Genomic DNA, 14,078 nt, shown 5'->3' with positions numbered 1-14,078 from the left:
CACGGGGAGCCTGTGCCTATCTCAGGCGTCATCGGGCATCAAGGCAGGATACACCCTGGACGGAGTGCCAACCCATCACAGGACACACACACACACACACTCTCATTCACTCACACAATCACACACTACGGACAATTTTCCAGAGATGCCAATCAACCTACCATGCATGTCTTTGTACCGGGGGAGGAAACCGGAGTACCTGGAGGAAACCCCCGAGGCACGGGGAGAACATGCAAACTCCACACACACAAGGTGGAGGCGGGAATCGAACCCCCAACCCTGGAGGGTTTTATAATGAAATAATGAATGTGGTGAGATTTATGTGAAGAGAAAACAGTTATTCTGTTAAAGTGTTGAGATTCTTATGATGACTTTTGTGTTCTGCTATACATGCAACATGACTAGAGGTTGTTGTGGTGTGTGTGTGCAGTCTGGTGGAGGACAGTGAGCGTGGTGTGTGTGATTGTAGAGATCCCTCTCTAGGTCTGGAGGAGCTGCTGAACCAGAGGATACAGGATCTGCAGGGTCAGGAGGAGAGCCAGGTACATTCAGCTCATTCCAATGACTCATTACTACATTATTCAGCATTGCGATCATATAATCTGTGACTTAAAAAGAAGTCCTGATCCTCCTGGGAGTGGAGGCCATGAGGCAGGGTGAGGTTTTGTAAGGCTCACTTTGCTGCTTTAGAAGTACAGAAGATGACACCAGGTACTTCATGAGCAGGTTAATTATCAGAGCCCCAGGCTCTAATATCAAAGACACAGATACCCAGATCTTTTACTATTTCAGCATGGAATGGAGAACCGGACCTCAAAACCACGTTCTGTAGCTATAACACCAACTGAAACTGACTTTTTTAAGATTGTCTTTCTTTCTCTCTGGACAGGAGGAGGTGGGGTTTTGTGAGCGTCTGCGAGCAGCTTGTTTCCGAGCTCAGCCTAAGGAGGAGAACATAATGGATCGCTGAGTTCATATTGGCCCGCCTTTAATCGCTGCTGTGCAGCAATTGTTCAAGGAGATGGGTGTTGTTTTGTTTTTTTTTCCTCTTCCTGACAGAAAAGAGACTGAGACAACACAAAAACGTGCTTAGTTTAATACACACACACACACACACACACACACACACACACACACACACACACACACACACACACACACATTGTATTTGTTTCATGTGATCTGTGTTTATGAACAGAAAGTGTATCATGTACAACTTTCTTATAAATGTGGTGAAAAAAATAAATCCGTGGTGATTTGCTCATTTACACACACACACACACACACACACACACACACACACACACACACACAGTGCACACTGTAAATCCAGGAAGCAAGCCCAGCAACCCACAGGTTTTGTGCTCTCATAATGGTGCTTTTTTTATTTCCTTTCTTTTTTCCCCCAATTGTTTTCTTTTTTCCTGTCCTGACTAGTTCCACATGCCAGTCTAATACCACTGTAGATACAACCAGGTTCAGATTTTAAATGTGCGTATTTACCATGAGTCACTGCTAAGCAACAATGAAATCTGACCACTCATCATGGCATCTGACCTGACAGGCTGCTCTTATATGTGCAGCAAGCAATGGATAAAAATATTCTAGTGTTTGTGGTTAAGTTTAAAAAACAATTAAAACTGAACAAGTAAAGGACAGAAAGGAAGAAAAAACCAACAGACACACCCTTAAAATGTATTTACACTGAGGAACGTCAACTGTCCCTGGGTTTTTCTGGGGAAACAGGCTTGTGAGGGCACATGTAGTATTGTGTTTGGTTAACAGGGACAAAATCGAGGCTGTGGTTTGTGTGTGTGTGTGAGAGAGAGAGATTATTTATTAATGAAACAATTGGGACACACATTTACAGCAGGTTGTTTCAGGTGTATTTCTAGTAAAGCATTAATATTAGAGCGAGAGGAATGATGTCTTGGAGATGATGACAGAAAGCTATGAAGTGTGCTGGTATAATATTACATTATAAAGGTATATAATGATTAAGTGCATGATGTTCATGTCATTGTTACTTCACTGATCTCGCTTCCTTCTGATGTTTCTTTCTGACACGAACCTTTCCAGTAAAATGAGTCTAGGACGAGTAAACAAATAACTACTATACAAATTCACTGAGTTCATTCTTACTGTGTGTTCTCTGGGGAAATGAAAGAAAAGAAAAGAACTTCTACAGCGTTTCCATTTCCAATGACTAGAAGTGAAGCGGAAACTCAAAAAAATTAGACAAGATTTCAGAAATAATTCATTTTCTAATGTGTGTGCACTTTATGATGTCTTTACCTTAGACCACAGAGCTGCTGAGTTCTGCACTCTGATTGGCCAGAAGGTGGTGATTAATTCTCTCTGACAGGAGCGAAGGCTTATATTAATGCCCCAGTTTTAATACATTATCTTTTCTGTAGAAACAGCTTGTTCACAGGGATGTGTAGTGCATGCACACACACACGTGATAAACTGATGTGTGATACATGTGTTTGTGTGTAAAGAGTCTTTAGAGAAAAAAAAATGCTGTGATTAAGGCTCTGTGGTTTCTCCAAATGACAATCCAAACAAAACAACCGTTTCAGGTGGAGGTGCAAATTACAGAGGATAATTTTCTCCGCTCTAACAAACCTGGGTAAACAAGTCTGTGGCATTAGGTTAAACAAGATAAAACACCAGAACAGTGCTTTTATACTGTACGATTACAAGGTGTTTTATTGTGACTCTGAACTTCCAGAAGGTCAGGACTGAGTTCTGTATTTTTTTTCTCATACGGTCCTTCAGGTGCAGAGCTGTGAATTCTTACATCACCAGCTCTCTCTTTCCATTTATGGAAATGTGATGCTGAATTTCTGAAGGTGTTTTTCTCAGGAGAATATTTTGTTTTTCTAAACAGATGTCTATTATTTTTTAATAAAATTGGAATATCTGACACCTAAACACCTTTAAAAAACATCTTCACTTACAATTGCACACAGGCCACGCCTCCTTTACTAAGACTGACACACAAAGGCCACACCTCCTTTACTAAGATTGACACACAAAGGCCACACCTCCTTCACTGAGACTGAAACACAAAGACCACACCTCCTTTACTGAGACTGACACACAAAGGCCACACCTCCTTCACTGAGACTGAAACACAAAGACCACGCCTCCTTTACTGAGACTGACACACAAAGGCCACACCTCCTTCACTGAGCCTGAAACACAAAGACCACGCCTCCTTCACTGAGACTGACACACAAAGGCCACGCCTCCTTCACTGAGACTAACACACAAGCCATGCCTCCTTTACTGAGACAGACACAAAGGCCACGCCTCCTTCCCTGAGACTGGCACACAGGCCACGCCTCCTTCACTCACAGACTTTATTTCTTCCTCTCATTCTTTGTTCAGTTACAACAGCTCAGTATTCAAACAGTTCTGTGTTAATATTCTAAGGTCACATTATTCAAAATTAATAAATTCAGAAAAACTGTGTTTGTGTGTGTGTAAAATGACAGAAAGAAGAAGAGAAGAGTTTTGTCTCCACCCCTTCTCTCTCTCTCTCTCTCTCTCTCTCTCTCTCTCTCTCTCTTATTACTGTGTGCACACATCCGACGGTGTTAGAGTGTGTTGTGGACGGTGATGTGGACGGTGAGACAGGTGACATGGCACGGCTGCACACAAACATGGCCAGGTAGGACACAGAGGGGGGAGAGTGTGTGTGTGTATGTGTATGTATGTATGTATATGTGTGTGTGTGTGTGTGTGTGTGTGTGTGTGTGTGTCTAAACTCTCTTATACAGTACTGACTCAGTGTTCACTAACAGCTTCCTGTCTTTCTCTCACAATGTTCAGTTAGTTTCACAATGTTCCGTTAGGCTTGAGTTTTGCAAAAGTGTGTGTGTGTGTGTGTGTGTGAGAGAGATTAAGAGTGGGTGAGGGTGTGGGTGCAGTGTGTACTGAACTGATCTGAGAAGAGGATGTGAAAGCAGTCATTGGTAAAGTTAAAGTGTTTCAGTCTGTGTCAGAAGTTTGATCAGGATCTCAGTCATAGTGACTGAAAAATAACCGACAAAAACGAAATAAAAACCGGATGAAGGTGTTACACGTTTCTCTGAAACGGACCGAAATCCAATCTATTGTATCGTCAGTTACCCAAATCTCTCCAACCCTCAGTGGAGTGCATCAGTGTAACTGTAAGTGCTGTGTTCTGAAGATCACTGAACTAAAGTGTTTCAGTAAAACAACCTTTCTATCATCGCTCAGCGCTTCTTAAATACAACCAGTAACACTTTAGTTACGATTATTATTATTATTATTATTATTATTATTATTATTATTATTATTAAGGAAAAAGGCCTGTAAGAAAAACCTCTCACATCCAGACGGTTATTAAAGATGAATTTAGAACAAACTGCACAGACTGTGTTTATTCCTCATATTTGTTGTGTCAATATTAAAGCAGGCATTTAATCCGTCTGATCGTTAATCTGCCTTTTCATTTACTTCAGACACAACGCAAGAGATTTGAATAAACCAAACACAGTTTTTACTGACGCTTCAGCTTCCTGTGTCTGTCCTGTCATTACTGAAAATCTGAACAGAAAATCTGAACTTCAGTCGGAGTCGAAGTTTTAAGTCTGTTTAGTTTCCGTCTTTGTTGTTTTCTCATCCACAACATGTTTCAGTCACGCCCGTCGCTCTGTCAGGTTCAAATGAGTAAGAGGAAGTTAAAAAGAAACATGCAATCTTCTGTAGCTGATATACATGTTACAGCATGATGTTTGAACCACACTGATGTTTTTTTTTTTTTACAAAAACATTGTCACTTTATCTAATGATGATTGATAATGTTGGTAAGACCTGTTCAGGTGGTTTTAGGTATTTACCACCAGCATGAAGTGGCCATGTTAGAACAATGCCTTGAATCCCAGCAGACTGACAACACGAACTAGCAGCACGCCTCCCATTGAAGTGTGTAGTTTTTATCCGTTTATATTCACAATCAGCGCTGCTGAGTTCTGGACTCCGATTGGTCATCAGGTGTTGATTAATTCTCTTCAGCTCAGGTTTATATTAATGTACTTGTTCTGACGCTAATAAGTCTACATATCTACCTGGAGAAATGTGTGTGTGTATGAAGTGGTGAAGGCGTCTCCAGTGTCAGCGCTGTGGAACAGTCTGAGGTAACTCTGACATCTTCAGGACACTTTTCTGTGTTTTTTTTTTGTTTCTTATTAACTATAAGAGAGAGAATAAAGCAATGAGGGCTGCACTGAACTTCAGGCTACAGAGGATTTGTAGCTGTATTTATATCTGCTATAATGGAAAGAACAATATGAAGTAACTTTTACAGCATTAACTGTAAGTAAATTGTGAGCTGTGTGAAACATGACAGCACCATGAAGTCTCCTTAACTTATTTCTTCTTTTTAACTCTAATTGAGCTCAAGGTTTTAAGTTTTCAAAAATGTACCTGTTATCTCTGCTACGGTGAGAGGAAACAAAGTTAACCTTCCAAAGTGTTTTCTAAACCTTCGTTTAAAAGTGTGAAATGTCTGAAAGTACAGATGAAATGCATTGTTCTGTAATGAACTGAGAAAAACTGTCCTAACTGGTTAGTGGTTGTGGTAAGAGAGGAATGAAACACTTCAGGGTATGATAGAGGAACATTAATCACACACACAGTTACAGATCAACATGAATCAGAGACAGAACTAAGAACATCATCACTCAGTCAGTCAATCAGACTTCAGTCAATCAGACTTCAGTCAATCAGACTTCAGTCAGTCAGACTTCAGTCAGTCAGCCAGTGAGACTTCTGCCAATCAGTCAGTCAGTCAGTCAGTGAGTCAGTCAGTCAGTCAGTCAGTCAGTGAGTCAGTCAGTCAGTCAGTCAGCCAGTCAGACTTCAGTCAGTGAGACTTTGGTCAGTCAGTCAGTCAGTGAGTCAGTCAGTCAGTCAGCCAGTCAGACTTCAGTCAGTGAGACTTCTGTCAGTCAGTCAGTCAGTCAGTCAGTCAGTCAGTCAGCCAGTCAGACTTCACTCAGTGAGATTTCTGTCAGTCAGTCAGTCAGTCAGTCAGTCTGTGAGTCAGTCAGTCAGTCAGTCAGCCAGTCAGACTTCAGTCAGTCAGCCAGTCAGACTTCACTCAGTGAGATTTCTGTCAGTCAGTCAGTCAGTGAGTCAGTCAGTCAGTCAGCCAGTCAGACTTCAGTCAGTGAGACTTTCTGTCAGTCAGTCAGTCAGTCAGTCAGTGAGTCAGTCAGTCAGCCAGTCAGACTTCAGTCAGTGAGACTTTCTGTCAGTCAGTCAGTCAGTCAGTCAGTGAGTCAGTCAGTCAGCCAGTCAGACTTCAGTCAGTGAGACTTCTGTCAGTCAGTCAGTCAGTCAGTCAGTCAGCCAGTCAGACTTCAGTCAGTGAGACTTCTGTCAGTCAGTCAGTCAGTCAGTGAGTCAGTCAGTCAGTCAGTCAGTCAGCCAGTCAGACTTCACTCAGTGAGATTTCTGTCAGTCAGTCAGTCAGTCAGTCTGTGAGTCAGTCAGTCAGTCAGTGAGTCAGTCAGTCAGTCAGTCAGTCAGCCAGTCAGACTTCACTCAGTGAGATTTCTGTCAGTCAGTCAGTCAGTCAGTCTGTGAGTCAGTCAGTCAGTCAGTCAGCCAGTCAGACTTCAGTCAGTCAGCCAGTCAGACTTCACTCAGTGAGATTTCTGTCAGTCAGTCAGTCAGTGAGTCAGTCAGTCAGTCAGCCAGTCAGACTTCAGTCAGTGAGACTTTCTGTCAGTCAGTCAGTCAGTCAGTCAGTGAGTCAGTCAGTCAGTCAGTCAGACTTCAGTCAGTCAGTCAGCCAGTCAGACTTCAGTCAGTGAGACTTCTGTCAGTCAGTCAGTCAGTCAGTCAGTCAGTCAGCCAGTCAGACTTCAGTCATTGAGACTTCTGTCAGTCAGTCAGTCAGTCAGTCAGCCAGTCAGACTTCAGTCAGTGAGACTTCTGTCAGTCAGTCAGTCAGTCAGTGAGTCAGTCAGTCAGCCAGTCAGACTTCAGTCAGTCAGTCAGTCAGTCAGACTTCAGTCAGTGAGACTTCTGTCAGTCAGTCAGCCAGTCAGTCAGTCAGTCAGTCAGACTTCAGTCAGTCAGTCAGTCAGTCAGCCAGTCAGACTTCAGTCAGTGAGACTTCTGTCAGTCAGTCAGTCAGTGAGTCAGTCAGTCAGTCAGTCAGCCAGTCAGACTTCAGTCAGTGAGACTTCTGTCAGTCAGTCAGTCAGTCAGTGAGTCAGTCAGTGAGTCAGTCAGTGAGTCAGTCAGTGAGTCAGTCAGTGAGTCAGTCAGTCAGTCAGTGTTGTTATTGTATTTTCATAGTAAGATACGATTCAGGATGTGTTCAAGATTCTAGTATTCTCTTGTTTGATTTGACTCCAGAGGATTTGTAGCTGTGTTTATTATAATGGAAAGAACAACAGGAAGTAACTTTTACAGCATTAACTGAAAGTAAATTGTGAGCTGTGTGAAACATGATAGCACCATGAAGTCTCCTGAACTTATCTCTTCTTTTTAACTCTATTTGAGCTCAAGGTTTTAAGTTTTCAAAAACGTATCTGTTATCCGTACGGTTAGAGGAAACAAAGTTAACCTTCCTTTAAAAGTGTGAAATGTCTGAAAGTACAGATGAAATGCATTGTTCTGTAATGAACTGAGAAAAACTGTCCTTACTGGTTAGTGGTTGTGGTAAGAGAGGAATGAAACACTTCAGGGTATGATAGAGGAACATTAATCACACACACAGTTACAGATCAACATGAATCAGAGACAGAACTAAGAACATCATCACTCAGTCAGTCAATCAGACTTCAGTCAATCAGACTTCAGTCAATCAGACTTCAGTCAATCAGACTTCAGTCAGTCAGACTTCAGTCAGTCAGTAAGTGAGACTTCAGTCAGTCAGTCAGATTTCAGTCAGTCAGTCTAACAGCTGGAAGTCTCACTTAAAGATTACATGAATCACAAAAGTGCAAAAAAAGTGCAGGATATTCAAACGACAAACATGCAAATATGAAGAGACCATCTGAGAGGAAGAGGGAGATGGAGAAAGATAAAATCTGTTTAAAGCTGTTTAACTGATTACAGAACAGGGAATAAGTTAAAGGTGTTGAATGTAGTGTTGGATCTCTTGCTTTGTTGATATTTTTAAAGTGTGTATGATGTTATTGTTTTTTCATAGTAAGATACGATTCAGGATGTGTTCAAGATTATTCTAGTATTCTCTTGTTTGATTTGACCCCAGAGGAACATTTTTCTGCTAAATGGTTTCTCTTTGATATCAGTTTTTTTTAAAAAGGTTATTTAATTCATTCCATTAGCATAAGTGAAGATAAGCAGTTGTCTACAGCAGCCTTTAAAAATGATTTCAGGTCAGTTAGGAGAGAGTTTATACAGTGATTCAGCAATCATTTTTGTCCAGTACTGTTCTGGAGATTGTTTGTGTTAAACAATGTGAACAAACACAGGAGTGATCAGGTCTTAGTGGAGATTTCTAATGAAAATGATCCGAAATCCGAAAATGTCACTTTACACTGTTTACAGGTCACAGTGTGTGGATCCAGTCAGTAATAAAACATAAACACCAGTGATGGATGCAGTCAGGACTGAAAACTGAACTTCAGTTCCTCACAGAGATTTAAATGTTTTACTGGTGTGAATACACAGATAGTCATAGCACTAATACTGCACAGTAAAGAAGATAAAAGATGCTAACAGTATATAAAGAACACCACTAGCATTTAGCTCATGTGGTAATAATGACTAATGACTATAATGTCATTAGACTATAAAGTCACTATAATGACTAAAATAATGACTGTGAATGAAACCTTCATGTAGGTGACTGTGAGCGCTAGCTTCCATCAACAAAATAAAAGAAACAAGCTGGGTTTGATTAGCACAATTCTAACTATGCTTGAGTAGATGACTAGCGTAGCTAAGATTAATTAGCACTTTTAGAATGTTATTAAATTCTTTGTACTGTTGTAATGTGCATAAAGAAAGAGAAAGACAAGAGGAGACATTTTTTATTTGTTCACAGACATTTCATTGTACAGTGTTTGACAACACACCCCTGCCCTTTACATTCTTAGGCATGAGGGTGTGTGTGTGTGTATATGTGTGTGTGTGTGTGTGTGTGTGTGAGGTGAGAGAGAGAGAGGCTCTTGTATGTACAGACATTTGAGAATTTGCAGTGGGTAGGACCTGAAGAAGAAAAGCGTCATTATAGAAAATGCCTACACACACACACACACACACACACACACACACACACACACACACACACACACACACACACATACACACACACCACAGCTTGTCAAGTTACTGTGTTATTTAGCTCAGTGTGTAATTAAATAAACACAAAATATTTAGAAGGCCTGTATGGAAGTGACCCTGGGAAATGCCCAGATCAACCCATCACTCACTGAGGAGGGATCATGTAGATCTCATCATGGGCATCTCTGAATGTGGAAGACGGTAGATAGTGCTATATATTTGGTAGGGGAATGACAGAGGAGACCCAGTGGGTGAAAATTGGCCATAATCAAGTTATCAGATGCAAAGAAATGTTATATAATCATGGCTATAAAACACAGAGGCTTCCTGTTTCCTTCCCTGGTCATGAAATAAACTGAGGTGTCATAATGGGTAAATAGGATCAGTGGCTAAACAGTGTTACTGTGGTAATGTCAGTATGCAGTGGTGTGAGATGAGTGCAGTGGTGTGAGATGAGTGCAGCAGTGTGAGACAGTGTCATACTGCAGGGCAAAGCTTCATTAGATTATGGGTCTGAGTGAGAGCTCAGTGTCCATTAACCAGCATGAGCAGGAAGAAATACTGAAAATTTTGTAAAACTCTGATCAGGAGGTGTGTGTGATGTGTGGTTTGGATTTTTGGTGTTTTTCTTTGTAGTTTACACATCTCTCTCTCTCTCTCTCTCTCTCTCTCTCTCTCTCTCTCTCTCTCTCTCTCTCTCTCAGGATGAAAGTGAGAAGGAACTTATTGCTCTGCACTGCCGGAGTATGTTTGCTGTCTCTGATATACTGCTTTAAAATTCTCCATCAGGAAGCTCTGCTACAGAGACTGTACTCTTACAGCTCTCAGCTGTCAGGATTCAAAGATTTCCTCTGGGAAGACAAACTGTCCACGTCAATTGTCTACGACACGGCTAAGCAGAAGGCAATTAGGCTGCAAACAAGTCAGAGGACGGTAAAAAACATACAAAATCTCTCAGAAATCTCTCAGGAATACAGGAATGAAACAATAATTTTATAGTTGCTGGCCAGATACCATCAAGGCTATCAGTTTTATATCTTTAGAATGCAACATTCATAGCATAAACATATTGTATGTCACATATTTGGACCTTAAAAAGTACACCACAAGCACCTTACCCGGAAAAAAACTAATTACTAAAGGAATTAAAATAAGATTGGTTTATTTTTGACATTGTATGAAGTGCTCTTATCCTCCTAAACATATTCTAATTGCAAACCATTCTGATAGGAAGAATGTTCTGAAGGACAACAGAAGAATGGTGGTAGCTTGGTATTACCATGATTTTTATCAATAAAATTATTTAAATATGTTGATCTCTTGTTTATCCTTGCAGAACCCAGCAAATGAAGATTTGCTCCTGCTGAATTCCTCAGGCCTTCATAAACAATCGTACATTCTGCAGGATGAGCCTGCATCGTATTTCATCCTCACTGAGAGAGGAGCTCTGTGCTTTACTGAAGGAACAGAAATGGGATCAAAAACACCAGAAGATGCCATGGTTGATGAACCTCAAAGTGTGCTTCGGAAGCAACGTGTAAAAAATGAAAGCATTCATGAAGGTCAGCCGGTCATAATGTTAAGGCAGGCATCAAATTGTGTTTGCCACCAAGGTTGGCATGGCCCTAACTGTGGCATTCCTACAGTGGTGCAACACTCAAATCTTCCGACCAAATCACATCTGAAGCCCAGGAAGGTTCCACGACGAATCATAAACGCCATCAACATCAATCATGAGTTTGATATGCTGCATGCAAGATTTCATGAACTAGCAGATGCTGTGGATCTCTTTCTGGTGTGTGAGTCGAATTACACTGCATATGGTGAGGCCAAGCCCTTGATGTTCCTTCGACTTCTCCTCAACGGAACGTTTGATTATGTGAAGAACAAAATCGTCTACATCTTCCTGGACCATTTCCCCAAAGGCGGCCAAGTGGACGGCTGGATTGCAGATGATTACCTGCGCACTTACCTGACCAAAAACGGATTGCTAAGGATTCAGGGTCTGAGACCCGATGATGTGTTCCTTATAGATGATGCAGATGAGATTCCGCTTCGGGAAGGAATCCTTTTCCTCAAATTGTATGATGGTTGGACAGAACCATTTGGGATTCACATGCGGAAGTCATTGTATGGATTTTACTGGAGGCAGCCAGGAACATTGGACATTTTATCTGGATGCACCATTGGCATGCTTCTTGCCGTCTATAAAGGGGACGGAATCCTGCTACGACGTCGGGCTTATTACACCATGTCAGATTTCCGGGAGTACGAAAAGAAGTCAGGACAAGTTTTAATGCCGTGGTCCATCGGAAGCCCGATTCACTACGCAGGATGGCATTGCTCATGGTGTTTCACACCAAAAGGAATTTATTATAAACTGATTTCTGCACAAAATGGAGATTTTCCCCGCTGGGGGGACTATGAGGAGAAACGGAAACTGAGTTACATCAGGGAGTTAATAAGAACCGGTGGATGGTTTGATGGGTCAGAATCAAACTATCCTCCAACAGACCCTAAAGAGCACATGTTTGCACCCAAATATCTGCTGGATAATTATAAGAAGTATATCTTTTTGCTGGAGAATCCATATGCTAAAGGGTAAAAAGCACGATTTACTTCCTAAATGAAGGCTGGACTACACAAAATGCTACTTAATTTCAGGAGTTTAACTTATGTAAAGTCACTTCCAAAATCCAGCAGTTGAAAAGTCATGATTTTTCTGATAGTTATATATATACACATAGTTCTTCCTCTATTAAAAAAACATTACACACAGGAAGGGAGGAAAGACTGATTCTCATATTAGGAGATACCAAAGTCAGACCAGCTGTGTGAGGCTTTATGTGATATATTAACTTATTCCAAACGAGTGGCTAGTTTACCGTTAATTAAGCAAGCAATACAATATATTTAATCAGGAGAGTGCCAAGTGACATTTAACCAAACAAATGTCTAGCTTACTTTTAACCAGGTGAGTCACTAATTTCTTTAAAACTAAGCAAGTGGCTAGTTTACCTTTAATCAAGTGAGAAGCTACTTTTAAGCAGAAGCGTGCCTAGTGGCCTTAAACAAAACAAGTGTCTAATTTATTCATAACCAGGTAAGTCTCTAATTTCTTTAACCAGGTGAGCGGCTAGTTATCATTCATCAGGTAACTAGTAGCCTTTACCCAGGTGAGTTTCTACTTTCCTTCAGTCAGGTGATTGTCTTTGTCCAGGTAATTAGCTAGTTGCCTTTATCCCAAATGGTTGGTGGCCTTTACCCAATGGCGAATGGCGTGATGCCAGGCAGGTCAGCAAGTCACTTCCTCCTAACCCTTCTCCAAACAAAAGCTGCTGCAGTGCGAGAAAACACTGGAGCCTCTTTCTCCAAGAGCAGCAGCAGAAATCTGAGACTTTCTCCAGGTTTTATCTCTGGTACAGTCGTCTCACTGGAAAATGTCATTGGAACAACCTTCATTAGGGACATTCGGTCCTTTCCTCACAGGTATTTTGTTTCTGTCTGGTTTTTATCAATAGAAATAAACAAACCCTGTAAAGCACATAGTCAGAAAAACAAGGAGGAATCATGAGGATGAACTCCAATACACTCACAATAACCAGAGGGTGTGTGTGTGTGTGTGTGTGTTCAGAAGAATCTTCAGTGAAAAGTCCCTCAAAATAGAAACAACTCTATCTTTTATTTTTCGTTTAGTGTTCAGCTGCAGATCATCTGTTTGTAGTCAGACACAGGACAGAGCAGTTGAAAACTATAGACTAAAGAATGAACTCTTGAGCCCTGACCTTACACATAATCAGAGGCATTTTATACAGCTCACAGTGATGACGCGTGCGATTGAAGGTGTAATTAAGGCTAATAGTAGTGTCTTCGCTCTTCGTTGACGCAGCCTTGATTATTTAACCTTTGCTCTAAACATGCCCAGAATGCTAGCCTCTAGTTGTTAGTCACCCCCTTGTTTCTATTTCACTGCTGTTTGAGCCTAGACTAGCAACTAGTGAGTGTATGGAGCTCAAACTACATCACCTCTGAACCCTAACTGCTCAAGACATTTTCATCTTTAACATGAAAATGTTGTAATAAATCATCACGAGGGACCAAGGTGAATGCTAATGAACGCTAATGTTTATCTTTGGGATACTTTAATAAAGAACAGTGAGAGGACAGCTAAAAAATCCTACTTTTAATAATAGAATAAACCGCTCATTATCTATGCTAGCTCAATAACGGGTCAGTTCAGGTTTATTCCACATGGTTATTTTGAGCGTCGGTGAGTCGATGCTGGATTTGTAAAGAAAAATGAAAGCTTAGCTGAGAATGTAAATGTATTGATTTATTTTTTATTTATGTTCTGATAACAGTAACGAAGATGTTTTTTTGGATTATTTGTAAATTTAAACTGGATAAATTGATAAAATGTATGACGTGCCATTTGTTAATAAATCGTTGACAAACGTCTGTGGTGTAAGATGAATAACACACTTAGAAAGGTGATGTTTAGGGAAAATAATCAACTCTTCTAGGCTATGTGAGGATCATGTTCACCTCCAGTCCAGACTCACTGCCTTCAGAAGCTTTTATTATAAACCTTTTCAATTCTAATATTAACAACATACACAAGCATTCAAATAAACAAAAACACATAAGATACAAAGCTTCCACTCATCTCATTTTCTACCGCTTATCCGAACTACCTCGGGTCACGGGGAGCCTCAGGCGTCATCGGGCATCAAGGCAGGATACACCCTGGACGGAGTGCCAACCCACCGCAGGGC

General features: G+C 41.0%; 2 protein-coding genes and 1 pseudogene across 2 annotated transcripts in view; all 3 read left to right on the top strand.

Annotated features, from left to right (window-relative positions):
- hspbp1 (HSPA (heat shock 70kDa) binding protein, cytoplasmic cochaperone 1) overlaps window positions 1-1,246 on the top strand; it is a 5,330-nt gene extending 4,084 nt beyond the window's left edge. Inside the window, exons 7-8 of the mRNA XM_060865306.1 lie at window positions 431-542; window positions 890-1,246. Coding sequence (XP_060721289.1) covers window positions 431-542; window positions 890-970 — 193 coding nt within the window. The 3' untranslated portion in view covers window positions 971-1,246. The remainder of the gene's footprint in view (window positions 1-430; window positions 543-889) is intronic.
- The window catches only part of LOC132842591 (uncharacterized), a 522,997-nt pseudogene that overhangs the window by 40,987 nt on the left and 467,932 nt on the right, over window positions 1-14,078 (top strand).
- Window positions 3,528-13,761, top strand: mgat3a (beta-1,4-mannosyl-glycoprotein 4-beta-N-acetylglucosaminyltransferase a). Its single transcript, XM_060865305.1, has 3 exons — window positions 3,528-3,679; window positions 10,008-10,236; window positions 10,640-13,761. Exons 1-3 carry the CDS (start codon window positions 3,651-3,653, stop codon window positions 11,906-11,908), a joined length of 1,527 nt encoding a protein of 508 aa, XP_060721288.1. The 5' UTR covers window positions 3,528-3,650; the 3' UTR covers window positions 11,909-13,761.

This window comes from Tachysurus vachellii, chromosome 3 (genome assembly GCF_030014155.1).
Source record: "Tachysurus vachellii isolate PV-2020 chromosome 3, HZAU_Pvac_v1, whole genome shotgun sequence".
Classification (NCBI taxonomy): domain Eukaryota; kingdom Metazoa; phylum Chordata; class Actinopteri; order Siluriformes; family Bagridae; genus Tachysurus; species Tachysurus vachellii.
This window is presented reverse-complemented; position numbering and strand designations above follow the sequence as displayed.